The sequence below is a fragment of the Muntiacus reevesi genome, chromosome 15, assembly GCF_963930625.1.
Source record: "Muntiacus reevesi chromosome 15, mMunRee1.1, whole genome shotgun sequence".
In the NCBI taxonomy this organism is placed as follows: domain Eukaryota; kingdom Metazoa; phylum Chordata; class Mammalia; order Artiodactyla; family Cervidae; genus Muntiacus; species Muntiacus reevesi.
The window spans coordinates 64,064,172-64,085,214 of NC_089263.1; the positions used below are offsets into that span (position 1 = coordinate 64,064,172).

General features: G+C 40.5%; 1 protein-coding gene across 9 annotated transcripts in view; it reads left to right on the plus strand.

Annotated features, from left to right (window-relative positions):
* The window catches only part of MARK3 (microtubule affinity regulating kinase 3), a 102,062-nt gene that overhangs the window by 24,591 nt on the left and 56,428 nt on the right, over positions 1–21,043 (plus strand). For all 9 annotated transcript variants that reach the window (XM_065905888.1, XM_065905885.1, XM_065905887.1 and 6 more), the window contains one exon: positions 11,705–11,758. In XM_065905888.1, coding sequence (XP_065761960.1) covers positions 11,705–11,758 — 54 coding nt within the window. The remainder of the gene's footprint in view (positions 1–11,704; positions 11,759–21,043) is intronic.

The following is a 21,043-nucleotide window of genomic DNA, read 5'->3' on the forward strand; positions in this document are numbered from 1 at the left end:
TGCTGTCTAACCGTCTCATCCTCTGCCACCTCCTTCTCCTTTTGCCTTCAATCTTTGCCAGCATCAAGGTCTTTTCCAGTGAGTCAGCTCTTGGCATCAAGTGGCCAAAGTATTGAAGCTTCACCATCACCATCAGTCCTTCTAATGAATATTCAGGGTTGATTTCCTTTAGGAGTGATTGATTTGTCTCCTTGAAGTCCATGGGACTCTCAAGAGTCTTCTCCAACACCACAGTTCAGAAGCATCGATTCTTTGGCATGCAGCCTTTATGGTCCAGCTCTCACGTCTGTACATGACTACGGGAAAAATCATAGCTTTATCTATATGGACCTTTTGTTAGCAAAGTGATGTTTCTGCATTTTAATACTGTAATAGGTACTGCTAAATTGGTTTTGAGAGAATGTGTACTGTTTTATTAGCCTACCAAAATGAATGAGAGTGCCTATTTTTCTACACCCTTACTAACACTATAGATAATTTTTGTCTATCAGATAAACAAAAAAATGATACTTTTTAAAAGAGATTGCTTTTTCATGATAGCTACTTAGATTGATGATATTTTCATATCTTGGTGTTATTTATATTTTCTTTTTAAAATAAGCTTCCTGCTGTATATACTTTATCTGTGTTTCTTTTCTCTTTTAATCTTAGTGATGTAAACCTTTTATGTGGTTTTAGACATTGGTCTGATCTGTCTGGGTTTCATGTCTTGGTGAGAACAGTTTACTTTTTTCCCAGATTGTAAACATTCTGCTTTTTTCTTTATTTAAATCCTGCTGTGACTGGTATTTGAATGTTTAGTTGTGACGTTCTGTGTATTTTGGAGGATTCGTGTGAGGTTTAGAGTCTTAACTTTTTCTCCCCTATTTATGTGCATTACTGGTTTCCCAGGGTCATCAGTTCTTTCCCCCAATTGTTAAATTCCCTTCTGTTTCTCTGATTTAATTCATTTAGGTTTATACCCAGTCGTGGTGTTCTTATTACTGCAGCTTTTGATTGATTTGTTGGAGTAGGTTAAAGTTCCCTGCTGATTATTCTTATTTCTTAAGAGTTTCATTGATCTTCTCACCATTTACTCTATCAGATGAATTTTTATTTCATTCCACTTCTTTTGGCGGGGTGGGGGGTGGCATGCGGGATCTTGGTTCCCCACTGGGGGTTGAGTCTGCGCCCTGTGTTGGGAGTGTGGTGGGGTCTTACCCCCTGGCCCAGCAGAGAAGCCCCTGTACAGGCCTTTGTGTGAGCATGAACGGGGATTTCCCTAGGATGGTTAATCCAGGAGTGGGATTGCTGGGTCATTTGGTAAAAAACTGGTTTTTTTAGACAGTTGATTTTATTATAGATATATTATGGTATATATTATATTACAGGCTTATTATAATATTCCTCATAGATCAAAAGAAACCTAAAAACTGTAGTTACTGTATTTTTATCACTTGGTACTGTTCTCCGGTCAGCCCATTGAAAATGAAAGTTTTTTCCGTCAGCATTCTGTTGCCCTTTTATGGAAAGGTGATGTGTCTTTCCTGTTGAGGTACTAAGACCTCTAAAGAAAACCCAGAGTGCTCCAGGAGGTGATTTTGGTAATTCAGAGACTTAATTCATTCAGTCAATAGACGGTAAACAGTTACTATATGGTATATTAAGAGACATCAAACCAGTCAATCCTAAAGGAAATCAATCTTGAATATTCTTTGGAAAGACTGATGCTGAAGCTCCAATACTTTGGCCACCTGATGCAAAGAGCTGACTCATTGGAAAAGACCCCGATGCTGGGAAAAGATTGAAGACAGGAGGAGAAGGGGACGACAGAAAATGAGATGGTTGGATGGCATCGCTGACTCAATGGACATGAGTTTGAGCAAGTCTGGGAGATGTTGAAGGACAGGGGAGCCTGGCGTGCTGTAGTTCATGGGGTCTTTAGTTCCCTGACCAGGGGTTGAACTAGTACCCCCCTGCAGTGAAAGTGTGGATTCCTAACCACTGGACTACCAGGGAATTCCTTGGAGTTCTAATTAATCAGAAATTGGAAGCCTTGAAAAGGCCTTGATTTATATGATTTTTGATTGTGCCATATGGCTTGTAGGATCTTAGTTCTGTGACCAGGGATTGAACCTGGGCCTGGCAGTGAAAGTGCTGAGACCTAACCACTGGACCACCAATGAATTCTCAAGAGCCTTGATTTTTTAAAGTTTTTGTGTATTGTTTTCTGTCTGTTTCTGTTTTGCTTTCTGGAAGATGTCTCCATCTTCCAGTCTTTCTCTGAAATGTGTGTGAGATCCTGTGGGTGTCCTCCTCCTCCCCCCAGCTCTAAGAGTTCTCTGGTTATGTGTCTTTATAGTGTCCAGTTCTGGTATCAGTGCTGTTTCTTCTGTTAAATCCCTGAGGATGGTATAATGCATTATTCTTTTTGTTGCTCTTGTTCCCTACATTGTTTCTCTTTTCGCTGGGTTTCTTTATTGGTGTCTTTCTTAAGAGACTTCATTTGGAATCTGGTAAGTCTTGGTTGTCTGTCTGTCTTAGGTGGAACCTTAAGAAGCTGATTGGAAGCTGGGTTCGCATGCATAGAGTATGTTTGACCACTTTCATTTGGGAGTTGTCCAGTGCTGTTGTTGGAGGACCCAGGTATCTCTGCCATCTCTTCTCTGGGACCCTTCTGTTCTCTCGACTAAGGACCCTCTGCTCCGCTTGGGAGGCTCAGTGGTCCGGGCCCTCCTCAGTGGCAGTCTGACACCTGATCCCCCGTTTCCTCTCCAGGCCTCACTCCTGCCCTCTCCTGGCTGTGACTCAGTCCAGAGCCTCTTTTCTGGAATTCGTGGTCATTGGTTGGGCTGAGGAGCAGCAGCGTTCTTTATGCAGACTTTTGACTTTGAAATTAGCCCAGCAGCTCCTGTCACCTGGAACCTCTATTCCAAGCCATGGTGGGAATCACATTGTTTCTGGTTATAGTGTTCCTCCACCCTCTCTCCTTCAGAAAGTTACTGAAATATATTTCCCACTGTTGTCTTCTCAAGTTGTTACTGCACTTTTTGTGATTGTATGCTTTTACTGTCAGCCTGTGTCCTCTCTCCTACACTAGAGGAGGAACCAGAGAGGAGCGAGAGGAAAAAAGATTGCAATCTTGAACCTCATTTGTCCTCGGCCTATTTTTCAACATACTTTTGGCCCTGATTTTGTATGCTGATTTTTTTTCCCTTCAGAATTTTATCCTTAACAGTTTTCCCCAATGCTGCATAATCATAAATTGTAGGTTTCAGTCGTTATATGCAGTTTCATTGATTTGAATAGTAGTTTTCAAATTTTTTAATCTCACAATTCCATTAAACTTTTTAAATTGGGGACTCAGAACAAGTTTTTGTTTATATGAGTTACATTTGTTGCTGTTTATTGTTTTAGAAGTTAACACTAAGAAACTTTAAAGATATATTAATTTATTAAAAGTAATAGACCTTTTACTTGTTCATATAAGCATCATATTTTTATGTAAAATGATTTATTTTCCAAAACAAATTACAAAGAAGAATGACATTATAGTCATTCTTATAGTTTTATATTATAGTCATTCTTTTAGTTTTCATTTTTTGCAGTTCACTTTAATATCTCATTTAATAGAAGGTAGCTGTATTTTTCCACTCCAGTACTCTTGCCTGGAAAATCCCATGGACGGAGGAGCCTGGTAGGCTGCAGTCCATGGGGTTGTTAGGAGTCGGACACGACTGAACTACTTCACTTTCACTTTTCACTTTCATGCATTGGGGAAGGAAATGGCAACCCACTCCAGTGTTCTTGCCTGGAGAATCCCAGGGACGGGGGCTACTGTCTATGCGGTTGCACAGAGTCGGACATGACTGAAGTGACTTAGCAGCAGCAGCAGCAGCAGCTGTATTTTTATGTCTGTTCTGCATTCAGACAATTTTGGTATGTGGTTCTGGTTGAAGTGCATGAAGAAAATCTGGCCCTACTCAGATAAGCAGCAAACAAAGAAAGGAGGACCTCATTATCTCTCTCAGGTGGTTCCAGGTATTACCCTTTGCTGCTCTGTTAAAACTCAGTAAGTAGTCGTTACTGGGATGGGGACAGTGATTAATCGAATATTTCTTCAAAACAACTGTTGACACATGAAAAGAATATTTTGAACAGTTTGCTTTTATTGGAAATAATAGTAGCAGATTTGGAGATAAGCGAGCAGAATGGTAAAAATGAGCTAAAAGCGTTAGTAGTCTAATAACATAACTAAAAAGCATAAAGATGTTAGTGGTTTATTATGGAATATTTATAGCTAATGTGCAGAGAAAGAAAAAACTTCACATAAACCTAGTTCTTACAAATTAAAAAGGACTTAATTACATAATTGTGACACTTTTTTATTGTGATAAAATATACATGACATAAAACTTACCATTTTAGCCATTTTTAAGTATGCAGCTCAGTGACATTAAGTACATTTATATTGTTTGCAACCATCAGCACTCTCCATCTTCAGCATAGACCCACTAGTCAATCTCATTATTCACAAATCCCATATTTGCAGATGTCCATACTCTCCAGAATCTGTTTGCAGTCCCTAAGTCAGCGCCAGCGGTGCTTTTGCAGTCTTTTTGGCCATGCACAGAGCAGTGAAAAGCTTGAATTGCTTTATGTGTGTTGCCTCTGCTGAGGTCCAACAGGTAACACTTGACCTTCTTTCAGCTTTCATACTATAAACAAATGCCTGTTTTGTGGTTATTTAGTCCATATTTTCCACATTTTTTGTGCATTTTGATGGTGATTTTGCTATTTAAAATGACCCCCACCTGTAGGGCTGAGGTAACTAGCCAGTGTTTCTAAGGGCAAAGGCTGTGAGTGCCTTATAGAGAAAATATATTTGTTAGATAAGCTTCTTTCAGGCATGAGTTAGATAGTGCCATTCAGTGTTAATAAATCAGTAACATACAGTAAATGAGATGTCCTTTAGCAGAAACATAAAACAAGATTATGTATGGGTCAGTTGATGAAAATGTTATGACCAGGGGCTCACAGGAACCTCTTTTCTCCTAGAAACAGTGGTTCATATCCACTAATTCAGTGTTCACAGTGAATTTATAGAATGGAATTACCATGAATAATGTGAATCAGCTGTCTTTTTTTTGAAATAAGAGGAGGCTTAATTGTTACCGATGTTTTCTTGTGACAGCAGATACATGGAAAGGAATATTAGGAAAGACTGAAGGCAGGAGGAGCAGGGGACAACAGGATGAGATGGTTGGATGGCATCACCGACTCCATGAACATGAGTTTGAGTAAACTCCAGGAGTTGGTGATGGACAGGGAGACCTGGTGTGCTGCGGTTCCATGGGATTGCAAAGAGTCGGATGTGACTGAACTCAAGTGTCTTAGTCTTGAAAACATTTTCAAGAGTGGAGGAATCACAAGCACACTGAGAGCTCTTTACATGAGGTGTGTGGACTTGGCTGGCTTAGCTTCACGGTGGCTGGGATGAAAGTTGTCCTTTCACTGGGACCTTCATTTACACAGCATTGCATTGTTTTCTCTCGTCAATGAAGTTTTTCCTGGGTTGTATCCTTCCTTGAGCACACTCTGGTCTTGTGTGTGCTCTGCTGTGTGTGCCTCTTGATTTCTGTCTCCCAGAAATTGCTTCATGTCTCTTGTTTGCTGCAGCTACTTCTCCCATTCTCTTTGCCTTTTTTTTTTAATCATTTTGTTTTTATTGTTTAATTGGACTGTCAGATGGGAGAAGAGAGAATGCACATGATTAGTGCGCCATCTTTAACTGAAAGTACTCACTATGGGTACGAAAGAGGCTTTTAATCAAACGGGGGTCTCCTGCTTGCAGGTGGATTCTTTACCAACTGAGCTATCAGGGAAGCCCTTTAGTTATTTTTATTCAAGTTAGTTATATATTACACAGTTTAAAGAATCAGTGCTTTTTTTTTTTTTTTTAATGTTCCTTGGCCCCGCCCCAATTCCCTAATCTCCTCCAAGATGGCCACTTTCAGCCTTTTAAACTGATCTTTAGGTTTTATTCTTAATTATTTTTCAATTTTAGGCATCATTAACTATTGACTTTTCAACTGTAGTTTTTTAGTCATCACTGACTTTAAAAAAATTAACTCCATATTGAAATATAGTGCACACATCCAGAAAAAAATATAAGTGTTTGCAAAACCATGACCCAGAGCAAAAATGCACCATGATCAGAACCCCAGAAGTCCTCCCTTCCACCTCCTCCTAATCATTTCACTTTCTTCCCCCTGAGATAACCACTATAATGACTTCTAAAACCCCACAGATTATTCTGTTTGTTTTCCTTTTAAAACTATGGATCGTACAGTGTCTATTAATTTGTGTGTGTCTTTTACTCTGCCTTATGCTTGTCACATTCACTCATTGTGTTGTGTGCTGTTAGGGTTTAATTTGGAGTTGATAGGCTTGTTCTCCATTGCTGTGGACTGAATTGAGTCCCCCAGAATTCAGATGTAAAAACTTGTCTGGAGATAGAGCCTTTGTGGAAATAATTAGGTTAAATTAGGCCATAAGGGTAGGCACCTGATCTGATAGGATTAGTGCGCTTATAAGAGACACCGGAGAGCTTGCTTGCTTTTTCCGCCTTGTAAGGACGCAGTGAGAAGGTGAGCACATGCTCGCCAAGAGGAACTGCCTGTGCTGGCACCCCGATCTCTGATGTCCAGCTTCCCAAACTGTGAGAAAATAAACTTCTGCTCTTTAAGCCACCCTTTCTGTGGGTATTTTTGCTGTGACAGCCTGAGCTGACTAATATGCCATTCTTCTGGATTACTCTGTCCTTCTAAAGGACTTGGGAGTCTTTTTCCCCTGCTCTTCTAGTAGTTGTAATGCTTTAACACCCGTCGGGAGCAGGATAAGGCTCTTTTGACCAGTAGTTAATTGACAGGAACTGGAAGATAAGGATTTTTCTCCAGTGAGTGTTTGCCACAGGTTTGTTGAACTCTCTTGATTTGAGGAATGTTGAGGGAAGCCTTTCTTACATGTGAGCTCTCTTTTATTCCTATTTTGTAATTTTCCACTTTGCTTCAGGCATCAGGGCAACACATGGAATTTCCCGGAACTTTGCACAAGTGGCAGGGACACTTCTGTTCCCTTGCCTAGTGAACCCCCGCGGCTTTTGTTGTGCAGGCGTGCACTCACCTGCGAGCACACCCATACACACACACCCTCTACAACCTTGGGAATGACTGAGTGGTCTGTTGGGTCCGCATCTTTCTCAGGCACATAGTGATGCCCCACAGTTGCCTCGAGGTCGGAGCTCTTCTCCTGGCTCCAGCTCTGGGCCTAAGTTATTTCGGTAGTTGAGTCATCCCAGCAGGGAACTGGAAGGAAGAAGGGATTAGGAGCTTCCCCTTCAGCTTTCATTGCCACACACACATACATGTTAAATGAGGACACTTGCTTTTGATAGAGCCTCTCTTCCACAGTGAGATTTAGCTGAACGCAACGTATTTTGAACTGTTTTTGCTTTAGATACTATTTGAACAGCTGCTGCTGCTAAGTCGCTTCAGTCAGGTCCGACTCCGTGTGACACTATGGACAGCAGCCCACCAGGCTCCTCTGTCCATGGGATTCTCCAGGCAAGAACACTGGAGTGGGTTGCCATTTCCTTCTCCCATTTGAACAACAGTACTTGAAAATGAAAATGTATACTAACGGAATCAGAATGGAATCTCTAGAAGGTAGATACTGAGCAAAGGCAGAAGAAGTGAGAAACAAGGGGCCTCTGAGGAGAATAGAAATTGAACTGGAAAGACAGCATTTATGGTGGATTTGGACCTGAGAAGAAGGAAGAAAGCAGGATTGTGGCCAGAACAGTGTTATCGAAGGGGTTTCTTTGGGAATGGGCAGATCCAAGTATACCACATAAAATTGCTTATGAAAGTAAAGTTTGTGGGGGTTTTTGGCCACACCACGTGGCATGTGGGATGTTATTTCCCCGACCAGGGATGGAACCCATGCCCCTGCAGTGGAAGTGCAGAGTCTTAGCCACTGGACTGTTGAGGAAGTCCCTTGACTTTAAAATAATGTAATTTTAAAACCACACTGATGTTTGCTAAAATATCAGAAACCCTGTTCTTCACCGTTCTGTCTCCATATGTGATGTGTCTGTGGTTACTGATGCGAGTGTTCAAGGCCCCGGGTCACCACAGCGAGCACTGACTGCTTCCTGTGTACAGGCTGTGTGCTGGGGCCATAGTAGGGTGTTCCTCCCCAGCTGAGGTACGCACAAGGTTGTCGTCGTTTGCATACGTCAGAAGCCAGTATTTCCTTTTGCTTTATTTAGTTTCCATCAAGTAGCTTCCATCAAGACTTAAATTTTCCAAATACAAAATTAGAATTTCGACTTTGCTTTTTCAGTCGTGTACACTCATTAACTCTCCCCTCCTCCACCAATTCTGATTTTTTTTCCTCCCAGACAGGGGTAAAGGGGTGATGGTGTTTCTTCCACTCCAGGGTCAGACTCACTGGATGCCTTTCTTTAGCTCATTAGGAGGCGAATAGATTCCTAGCAAGTAATCAAATATATGGGCAGATGAAGGCTTTGAACCAAGTTAAGCAATTTTTTTAAAAAGCATTAATTTGAATAGTACAGGGTTTTTTGAAGTAGGAATGTGGACCCCTGTAGGTGTTCTGAGATCCTTTTAATGGGGGTCTGCAAAATCAAAACTGTTTTGGTAATACCATTAAGACATTATTTGCTTCTTTCATTCTTTTCCACAAGTGTAAAGTAGAATTTTCCAGAAGCGGTGTGACATGTGATGTAATAACCGATTGACTACAGGAGGACATGTGAGAATTTTGTTAAAATGTTATTAACATGCAGCAGACTTTTCCAGTTTTTTATTGTGATAATGTGCACATAGTATAAAATGCATTAACTATTTTAAAATGTGTATTTCAGTCATATTAAATACATCCATAATGTTGTGCAGCCATCACCACCATTCATACCCTGAACTCTTTATCTTGTGAAACTGAAACTATATCCATTAAATTCGCCATTCCCTCTTCTCCCCAGCCCCTGGCAACCAACGTTCTGCTTTCTATCTCTATGCTTTTGAATATTCTAGGAACCTCATATGAGTGAAAGTATACAGTATTTGTCTTTTTGCTGTTGATGTTGTTTAGTCGCTAAGTTGTGTCGGACTCTTTGCTACCTCATGGACTTTAGCCCACCAAGCTCCTCTGTCCATGGAATTTCCCAAGCAAGAATACTGGAGTGGATTGCCATTTCTTTCTCCAGGGAATCTTCCTGATCCAGGGGTTGAACACACATCTCCTGCGGCTCCTGCATTGCAGGATTCTTTACTGCTGAGCCAGCGAGGAAGCCCAAATATTGATAGATATAACCTGTATTTGGTTCAGCATAATCTTTAAGAATATAAAAGGGACCAAAAAGTGCAAGAACTGCTGACAAAGAATCTTTTGTTCTTTGTTCTGAGGGAGACGTGGTAGGAACACAGCCTTGTTGGTTTGGGGTGAGATCATTTGTTGTCCTGGACCTCAGGTGTAAAGCTAGGTTAATTATGTATGTTCCCTAGTTCATGGTACAGACTCTATTCGCCTGTGTCCCCTTCTGTCCCCTGTCGTCACCCCACCCACCCTTCTTGCTGTCTGTAGTCCCTAGTTTTGGATATCCATTGTTGCTCAGTCGCTAAGTCATGTCTAACTCTTTGCGATCCCATGGACTTGAGCTTGCCAGGCTTCCATGTCCTTCACTGTCACCCGGATTTTGCTCAACTCGTGTGTATAGAGTCGGTGATGCCATCTAACCATTTCATCCTCTGCCACCCCCTTCTCTTCCTGCCCTCAGTCTTTGCCAATATGAGGTTCTTTTCGAATGAGTCAGCTCTTTGCATCAGGTGGGCAAAGTATTGGAGATTGAGCATCAGTTGTTCCAGTGAATATTCAGGGTTGATTTCCTGTAGTATTGACTGGTTTGATCTCTTTGCTGTTCAAGAAGCTCTCAAGAGTCTTCTCCAGCACCATAGTTCGAGAGCACCAGGTCTTTGGCGCTCAGCCTTCTTTATGTTCCAGTTCTCACATCCCTACATGAGCACTGGAAAAACCACAGTTTTGACTATATGGACTGTTGTTGGTAAAGTGAAGTCCCTACTTTTTAAAATACTGTCGAGGTTTGTCATTGCTTTTTTTCCAAGGAGCAAGCGTCTTTTAGTTTCATGACTGCAGTCACCATCCACAATGATTTTAGAGCCCAGGAAAAGAAAATCTGTCACTGTTTCCACTTTTCCCATGTGTTGGTAATGAAGTGATGCCATGATCTTAGCTTTTCGAGTATTGAGTTTTAAGTCAGATTTTTCACTCTCCTCTTTCATCTTCATCAGGAGGCTCCTCTTCACTTTCTGCCATTAGAATGGTATCTGCATTTCTGAGGTTGTTGATACTTCTGGCAGTCTTGATTCCAGCTTGTGATTGAGCCATCCCAGCATTCTACATGGTGTACTCTGCATATAAGTTAAATAAGCAGGGTGACAGTATATAGGCTGGACATAATCCTTTCCCAAATTTGAACCAGTTTATTGTTCCATGTTCCATTCTGTTGCCTCTTGACTTGCATACAGGTTCCTCAGGAGGCAGGTGAGGTGGTCTGGTTTTCCCATCTCTTTAAGAATTTTCCAGTTTGTTGTGATCCACAGTAAAAGGCTTTGGTGTAGTCAGTAAAGCAGAAGTAGACGTTTTTCTAGAACTCTCTTGTTTTTTCTGTGAGCCAACGGATGTTGGCAATTTAATTTCTGGTTCCTCTGCCTTTTCTAAATCCACCTTGAACATCTGAAAGTTCTTGGTTCACATACTGTTGAAGCCTCACTTGGACAATTTTGAGCATTACTTTGCTAGCATGTGAGATGAGTGCAGTTGTGTGACAATTTGAACATTCTTTGCGTTGCCTTTCTTTTGGATTGGAATGAAAACTGACCTTTTCCAGTCCCATGGCCACTGCTGAGTTTTCCAAATGTGCTTGCATATTGAGTGCAGCACTTTAATGGTATCATGTTTTAGGGTTTGAAATAGCTCAGCTGGAATTCGATTTAGATCCCAAATTAGATAAAAACGATGAATAATATTTTCATTATATAATCTCTCCCCTTGTGGTGTGATTTCTGGGAGTTTTTTTCCCCCTTGTCTGTTAAAATGTAAAATGTTGTACCCATATTTGTATGAAGCCCCTCTTGTCAATTATAAAATATTTATAAAATGTTAAATAATTGTAATTAGTTGAGTTTTAAGTTTTTAAGGTTTGTTTAAGTGCTTGTTTTTCAACAGTGTCTCCTGTCTGGGTGTTCACAAAACTGTTACCAGTTAATCTGTGATTACCAAATTCTTGAGCTTCCCTGATAGCTCAGTTGGTAAAGAATCTGCCTGCAATGCAGGAGACCCTGGTTGGATTCTTGGGTCAGGAAGATCCGCTGGAGAACCCACTCCAGTGTTCTTGGACTTCCCTTGTAGCTCAGCTGGTAGAGAATTTGCCTGCAATGCAGGAGACCTGGGCTCGATCCCTGGGTTGGGAAGATCACCTGGAGAAGGGAAAGGCTACCCACTCCAGTATTCTGGCCTGGAGAATTCCATGGACTGTATAGTCCATGTGGTCTCACAGAGTGAATGAGTGACTTTCACACCAAATTATTAAAATCCATAAATATTTATTATTTTTTTCTAGGTTGCAATAAAAATAATTGACAAAACTCAGTTGAATCCAACAAGTCTACAAAAGGTAAGATTGGTCCAACAGATGGTATTTTTTTTAAAAATGATTTTCAGTGCTAATTGCCATCTAATTTGTCCATTAATTACCTGTACTGTAATTTTTATTGTGTTTAGTACACAGTAAAGCTTCCTCTTCCTCAGATGAATACTACTTGAATGTAATATTGTTTAAATGCCGTATTGTTCGATTTTTTCCTTCCTTTCCAGTTGAAGATAATGATTTTTAAAATGTACTTAATAGCACAAACTGAAGGCGGTACTTTCAAATTGAATGTTCTAAATATTGACTAGAATAGAATTACAAAGACAGAAAAACATATTTTCATGTAATTAGTCTTATGCAGAGTTATACATCTTTTACAGCTAATACTGTGATCTTTTTTCAAGTCAGCACTTTAGCTTTATTAAGCTATCACCATGTCTACTTAAGGAGCGATGATTAATTCATATGAAAGGAAAAAAGTAAAACTGAACTGATAGTTGAAAACATGTTTGTAATACACTGCTGCCATTTGTATTATCTGGGGTGGCTCAGAGGTTCTCAACGTGCTGCATGTTAAAATCACCTGGGCCTTTTTTCAAGGTCCTCATGGCCCTTGGGAAGATGTCCGTGCTCAGGCAGGGCCTGGTCACAGGTATTTCACTGGTGCATCAGTGAGTGATTAGTACTCTTCATGAAAACATCCCTCTAGTCCTTTTTAGTTTTGCAAAGCCTTTTTGCATTCTTCATTAGATTTCTAGACTTGGTACCTGAAAGGTACGGAGACCTAGAAATAAGAACAGGAAGTCCTCTGCCACTTCACTGAATGTCTCACTTGACCTTGAGCTAGTCACGTAACTTTCTGACATTGGGTTTCTCATCTTTAAAAACAGAGATAATTTCACTAAGTGAAGTAAGTCAGACAAAGACAAGTACCATATGATCTCACTTATATGTGGAATCTAAAAAACAAAACAGACAAAACAGAAACAGACTTACAGAGAGCAAAACTGTTGGTTGCCAGAGGGGAATTGAGTGAAATAGGTAAGGAAGACTTAGTTACGAAGTAAACAAGTCATGGGGATATAATGTATAGCTTAAGGAACGCAGTCAATAATGTGATGATAATTTTTTATGGTGACAGGTGGTTATTGGACTTACCATGGTGATCATTTCATAATGTATTTGATTGTCAGGTCACTATTTTGTATACCTGAAGCAAACATAATAGTGTATGTCAACTAAACTTCAATTGAAAATAATAAAAAATAATTAAATGGAGATGTAATCTTTTCATGATGGATTATATCCATGAAATAACACATGTAAAAGAATTTTGTATACTGCAAAGCAATGTGTAAGGTATTTTAGGTGTAATGCCTTATGTACATTTCTAATGTAGTTCCAATGGTTATTTTCCATTTACATCATGATTTTGAAATCCTGTCCTTGAGGGGTGGGGTAGAGGTTGAGGTGGGAAGTGAGGTAGATTTTATCTTGCACTGAAAATGTTATTTAAACAAGTGGTTCTGAAGGACATAGTGGTCTTTAAGGATTTTCAGGGTGGCCCTGGAAGGATCCAGAAATTCTAGTTCTTTGTTCTGAAGATGAAATTATATCCCTTTCCTTATTTCATTTCTTCATGTACCTAGGGACTTGGTGCTAATTATTAGGTAAGGGGTTATAAAAACTTGGTGTTCAGAACTAAAATTAGTATGTAAAGAGGTTTGCTGAGAATTCTAATGATGTTACAGATCTTCCATTGTTCAAGTGTACTTGTAAATAGCTGGAATTCTAGCATTTTTCTAGGAAGAATTTTATCATAGTATTGAGTTGATTGCAATTTTTGTTTCATGCTTGATTGCTTTTTTCATTATTTTTGGTCATAGTTTTTAATTGCCACTATTCTTTTTTATTATTATAAATTACAGTTTGTCTTACCACTGTCAATTCAGTACATGATAGGTTGTCTGGCTAGCTTGATAGTGAGATTATTCAGATTTGTTCAGCGTTAATTTTGGCATATAAACAATAGGTATGACTTTTAAGATTTGTTTGGTGTGGTACAAGTATGAACCAGCCACAGAAGATTTATACTAAAGGAAGATCCATCCAAGTTAAATAATCTGAAAAGTGTAATGTTTTCAGTTTTAGGGCATTGTTTTAACCTGTAAATCATGTGTTCATATTCTTTTCTTATAAAGTAAAAGCATTCTATAAATACTTCCTTCAGAATTCTTTTTCGCTGAGTTCCTTTTCCGTGGAAAAGTGGCAGCAGGGTGGTGGATGTGCCTGGCATCTTAGGCCCCGGAGTGGTGCTTCTTGCTTCTGGTTTTCTTCCTCAGCGTCACTTGCAGTTGTTACCACACCTGCGTCAGCAACAGAGTTCTTATATTGTGACCTTAAACTCTGAGCTTCGTGTGCAGCTTTAGGAGCTAACATTTACATTAAGGAGCATTCTGTCAACAGTATGTAATCTTTTTGTACTGCCACTACCAAAAGTATGTGGACTGGTTCATTCAGGCAGTGTTTGAACACCAGTGTTAAGATAGTTTAAAAGTGCTCGCAGTATCCTGGCTCACACATAGATCATGTCTGATAAATGCAGATAAGCAAACCTGAGGGGATTGCGTATTTGTAAACTGACATCATTTTCACTGACAAGTTCCTCATTTCTCCTTTTACTTTTTCTAGCCACTGAGTGAATAAATGTTAGATTCTAGTCAGATATATCTTTCTTCATGTTTTTTTTTGGTACTACTAAATTTCTAAGTAACTATCCCTGAGACATTTTTCTGTTTATAAATGTCTTTTAGGTCAGCCTTTAAAGAAATGTGTAATGAAAAAAAGAAAAGAAAAGAAATGTGTAATGTTGTGTACCTTAATGCTGTTGAAAACAACATGAGTTTTAAAAATGTTAGTCTTCTTCCTGGTTTTATAAAGTCATTTTTAGCTTTGATTTGGTTACATGCAAATGGTCTTGCAGCCTTGTTTTGTTTTGTGTGTCGTAAAGAAGCAAGCTATGACTTTATTAAGACATGCCAGTACACTAAGTGTGACCCACCTGAAATTTTCTTTTCTAATCTTGGAGTAGTACTAACATAAAGAGAGGGCGTATAGAGTCATGGGTGGGAAAATGGTGAAGCCAGGCTACATGGATTCAAGTTTAGGCTTCAACCTAGCCTAACTTTGTGACACGTCACCTCCCTGGACCTTCATTTCCCTGCTTTTAAAATGGAAATAAGAACATTATCTCTAGGGCTGTGGTGAGAATTAAATAAGTTAATATTTAAAAGCCCTTAGAAGAGCTGAGTGTAGTTCCTGGCATATGCTAAGGACTGAGTGTTATTATTGTGTATCCTGCTGAATGTTGATGTTGAGGTAGAGTAGAAGATTTTCTTTGGTTTTTTATTTTTGGAGTGTAGTTGATTTACAGTGTTATTTTAGTTGCAGTGTACAGCAAAGTGAATCAGTTATACATATATGTGTATCTATTTTCTGTCTCTCTTTTTTTAAATTCTTTTCCCAGAGATATTTCTGTTTGTTTCTTTAATTTTACCCTCACAGGAAGTAAGTAAAGCTTAAGAATTTAATTGTGGGTTCTGACATGGGTCTCATAGGACCTATTTGCTGTAGACTACTTCTGATAATGGCTTAAATTTGTGTGTTTAGTATAAAGTACTGTAGTAGTTTGCTCAAAGTGCTATAATAAAATACTGTAGACTGGGTGGCTTTATTTCACAAATTGTGTTTATTTCACACAGTTCTAGAGGCTGGGACGTCCAAAATCAGGGTTGCTGGCATGGTCAGGTTCTGGTGAGAGCTTTCTTTTTGGATTGCAGAGAGCTGCCATCTCACTGTGTCTTCACAGCAAAGTGGGGGGAAGGTGTGTGAGCACATGTGCATGCTCTCTGATGTCTCTGCTTAAAAGGGCACTAATCCCATCATAAGGAAACACCCTCATGGCCTCATCTAAACCGACTTAATTCCTGGATGCCCCATCTCCACATATCACATTGTGGAACAGTTTCATGAGGTAAGCTCTGTTATTCAGGAGAGAGAGGCCAGGAGGTAAAGTAACCTGCCGAGTCCCCTAACTGATAGATGTGCGAGCAGTCATTTCATGATGGGTGTAGTCAGCGTGAAGTTGAACATTAGCGGACTCTAAGTGAAAGCATGTTTAACTCAGTTTAGATAACAGAGCACTTGGTGTAAGCAGTGTCCTCGGGTCCCTCATTGGATAGGATTTCATTGTCGTTAGATGCCAGAGTTCCTGTGTCCCCACATACAGAGGCTTTTTCACACTAACTAGCCTGATGGATATCTTTTCCTCTTCATACTCTGTTAGGTGAGTATTACTAACATCTTGACTTTGCATTGAGGAGACAAACTGAAAAGTTAATATAGTAAGCTCTCCAGTTCGTAGGTGATGAAGCAAAGATGTAAATCTTAGTCCAACTCCAGAGCATGGACTCATTGCATTTCCTTACGATACCCTTCTGTGATTACATTTCCCTCGTTGAGGTGGGAACTAACCTGAGACCTCTCTCTGTAGTGGTGGTGAAGAAGTTAATTAATAATTTCAAATTTGAAGAGATATTTCAAGTACGTGAGAAAAGAAAGCCTTGTTCCCCGCCTCCCCTTCGGAACTTTGCATAACTCATGTCTTAATGTAAATTTGTTTACTCTTTCACTTAACACGAACTTCCAGTAAATACCTGCTGTGTGCCAGGCACTGTTCTAAGTACTGAGGATAAACATTGAACCAAATGAAGTTCTGGCTTTCATGGAATTGACATCATAATAGGGGAGTAGCAGTAAGCAGATACATGGTGTAATGTCATGTCCGTGCCATAAAGAAAAACAGAGCGAGATACATTAACTGTATTTTCCAATTTTTTGTATTCTTGACGCTCTGGCTGATCTGGGAGAGAGTACTCCCAGAATTTGCCAGCTCCTGGAAATAGAAAACTGCTCCCCTCTGAGGATTGTTCAGGTGCAGACCAAGCAGTGCAGAGCCCGTGCTCTGACCACGTCCTTTGCTTGTTCTTAAACTCCAGGAGTCAGCTATTTCTCTGCCCTGCAGGTACTGGGCACCTAACAACTATGCTTACACCTGAGATCTGCTGAAATTATCCAAAGGAACCAGTCCTCAGCCTGCTCACCCCGCCTGGACTTGCCTTTCCTGTGGAAACCAGGATAAAAACTTGCCCATGCTTTCCCCTTGCTCTTTCTACCTCCTGACCCATCCTGGTGCTCGCTCACAAGGCCCTGAATGGTACTGTGTGCCCCTTTTTTGGGACCTCTAAGTAACCATCCTTTTAGTGGTAGTCTTCTCCTAACCTCTTGACTCACCATACCTGAATAATAACTTATGTTTTAAAATACAGGGTGAGGAGATAATGTTGTGAGGAATGTGTAGGGGTGTCCTCTTAGTAATTCATTTAAGAAACTTTATTGTTCTTCTGAACCAAGCCTTGTGATGATAAGTCAGACAAGTGCAGTGAACTCTGGGTGAACCCATATGGTTTGCAGTAAAATTTTACCTAGGCCTTGAGGATCTAAATGTTTTTCAGTAAGTCATGAAGCATGCAAAGACATTTTCAGTCCTCCTTGCAGTGCTGACATGGAAGTCCTCATTGAGCATTCTTGGAGAATTGCACAGACAATGTGAGGAGCAGCAGCAGCAGCAGTAGCGGGCTGCAGAGGCCTGCAAGTTTACAGGGCCATGGAAGGCCCTGAACCAGAGCCTGTATCAGGCTGAACTGGGAGCCTCAAACGCCCCGGCTCTTTAAGGAACAGTCATCTGTGTATAATAAACTTTTCAGTGGTTCCCTAACCTTCCCCTGGGTTCTTCTGACTGAGATTGTGTTGTTTTAGAAATAGTCTTGGGACTTACCTGGTGGTCCAGTGGTTAAGAATCCACCTTGCAATACAGGGGATGCGGGTTCGATCCCTGGTGAGAGAACTAAGACCCCACATGCTGAGGAGCAACTAAACCTACATCCCACAACTACTGAGCTTGGAGTGCCACAACTAGAAAGCCCACGCACCAGAACAAAAGATCCTGCATGCCACAGCTAAGACTCGATATGGCCAAATGAAATTTTTTTAAAAACAACAGTCTTCTTGATCGCCTTACATCAATATAAGCAGTCCACCATCTGTTTCTTAAACTGGTACCGTTTAGTTGAAAACAAGAACTGTGTAAATTAATGAAATAATTGACTTTTTTTTCCTAGTACATGTTTGTGACAGCTGGTTAGCTAGCATTAGAGTTTCTGTGGTGGCTCACTGGTGAAGAATCTGCCCGCAGTGCAGGAGACCTGGGTTGGGAAGATCCCCTGGAGCAGGGCATGGCATCCCGTTGCAGTATTCTTGCCTGAAGAATCCCATAGAGGACCCTGGCAGGCTGCAGTCCATAGGATTGCAAAGAGTCGGACATGACTGAAGCAAGCGATTTAGCACTTAGCCACCTTTAAACACACAGAGAGATGGAGGCATTCTTCTTCCTGTGCCTCTCTGTTCAAGTGTTGATGACTCCAGTTATTGACCAAATTTTTTTCTTTTCTAGTTAAACATCTGTCATCTAGAAACATGTATGTTCTCTGTTCCTTCATGTGGAGCTGTGGTGAATATGGCAATCCAAAAACAAAAAGGCCCAAACCCTGCTAATGCAATATAATCACCTATTTTGAGTCTTATTGGTCCCATCTGCAGAATAAACACTGAGCTTCTTGGGCCAAGTACAGGACTTGCCCTCAACACAGGGCTAGTTTATTCCATATCTATATTTGATTTTTTTTTCTTTTCTGAATATATCTGATTTTTGCTGAAAGCCATTTAATTGGTTTCCTGCTGTAATTCCAGTCTGCCAGGGATAGTTTTGAAAAATGAGTGTTTTGTATTACCTGTCACTTCTAATCTGGTGCTCTGCGCTTTGGACAAGGATGTCTTTGTCCAATTAAAGATCTGAGAAGGCAGAGACAGAGCCCTCAATGGAGAATCCATGTTATAGTTGATCGTGCTGACCTAGGAAAACATTTTTTTCAGTAAGATTCAAGCACCATTCTTAAATCCAGACTATTAGAAAAGGAAATCCCTCTGTTTAAAAAGTGTTAATCAAAATTACAGAAGAAAAAGAAGAATGAACCTTAAATTCAAATATGCGCAAATTACGAGAACTGCCTGGCGTTCCGTTGGTTAGAACCCTGCCCTTCCACTGCAGAGGGCCCGGGTTCAGTCCCTGGTCAGGGAACGGAGATCCTGAGTAACAGCACGGTTCAGTTCAGTCACTCAGTTGTGTCTGACTCTTTGTGACCTCATGGACTGCAGCACGCCAGGCTTCCCTGTCTATCGCCAACTCCTGGAGCTTGCTCAAACTCATAATCCATCAAGTCGGTGATGGCATCCAACCATCTCATCCTCTGTCCCCTTCTCCTGCCTTCAATCTTCCCCAGCATCAGGGTCTTTTCCAGTTAGTCAGTTCTTTGCATCAGGTGGCCGAAGTATTGGAGCTTCAGCTTCAGCATCAGCCCTTCCAATGAATATATAGGACTGACTGGTTTGATCTCCTAAGTCCAAGGGACTCTCAAGAATCTTCAACACCACAGTTCAAAAGCATCAGTTCTTCAGTGTGCAGCTTTCTTTATGACAGCACAGTGCAACCAAAAAAAAGAAAGTATGTGTAAGATACATACCAGCTTACTGAATGATTATTGACCTATTGACTATGGATTCCTTTTATCAGGGTCTTTCTGGGAAATTCTGCTTACACCCACTCAAGTCTGTTTTCTTAAGTCAGTGTTTTTTTTTTTTTTTGAAGCCACTGTAATGCTTAAGAGGTCTGCAAGTGACCTTTTCTTGGCATCCCAGGAAATCTTAGTTGTGGGACAAACCAAAGAACTGTATATTTGGAAGCAGAGAGAACCGGTTCATGCTTTTCATATGGTCTACAATGTAATTTACTTTTACTGTTAACCACACCAGGTTATTTGGAGTACCTTTGCTTCAGTCTCCTTAGGCCAATCTTTTTTAACCCTTGCTGTGCATTAGAATCATCTCTCGTGGAAGTCTCTGGCTCAGCGGGTAAAGAATCTGCCATGCAGGAGACACAGGAGATGTGGTTTCGACCCCTGTGTCGGAAAGATCCCCTGGAGGAGGGCATGGCGACCCACTTCAGTGTTCTTGCCTGGAAAATCCCATGGATAGAGTAGCCTGGCGGGCTACAGTGTATGGGGTCACAACGAGTCTGACATGACTGGGTGACTAAACACACAGTGGAGTTAAAAAAAAAAAAGTCCATGTTTTCTTCAGAATACTCCACCCCCTGGAGGTGCCGACTGGTTGGGTCTAGGGTGAGGCAGAGGGATCCGGGTGCTCATCTCAGATGAGAATGGATCCCGGGCTTCTTTTGCTTCCCTGCAGGGTTCTTAATTTCTCTCCTCTTTCTGAGGGTGCCCTTTGTTAAAGGTGACCCCTTCCTCCAGTGGTTTAAGTCTTGTGGGCTGGTGCCACTACCACTGCTGAATATCTCCTCCCTCTCAGACTCTTCCTAACCAAATTTCTGGATTTCTTTACTTTTCCTTGCCCATCTGGTGAAGCACAGGTCATTTTTGGAATCTTTTTCATCAAGCAGCTCTGTTCATCTTTTTCCTTTGTTAATAGCTTCCTCTTTCCATATTGATTTCTAAGAGGCTAAGTAGCTCAGGCCACTAACAAAAAGAGTTGTTAGAGTCCTGGGTTTTTTAAAATTCATTTTTAAAAATTGAAGTATAGTTACTTATATAAGTTAAAGGTGTACAATATAGTGATATTGACCTATTGACTTTAAAGTTTATACTTTTAAAGTTTATACTCCCTTTATAGTTATTATAAGATGTTGGTTACATTCCTGTGTTGTACAATAATCCTTGTAGCTTATTTCATACCTCATATTTTGTACCTCTTACTTCGCTCCCCCATAATGCCCCTCCCCACTCCCTTCCCCCCATGGGTAACCACTAGTTTGTATCAGTGAGTCTGCTTCTGTTATATTCACAGTTTGTTGTATTAAGATTCCACAATGAGTGATATACAATATTTATCTTTGACTTGTTTTACTTTGCATAATGCCCTCCAGGTCCATTCACGTTACTGTGATGGCAAAGTTTCATTCATTTTTATGGCTTGAGTAATATTTTATATATACACACATACCACATCTTTATCCATTCATCTGTAGATGGACATTTGGGTTGCCCCTATTTCTTGACAGATATAAATAATGCTGTTGTGAACATTGGAGTGCATGTATCTTTTTAAATTAGTGTT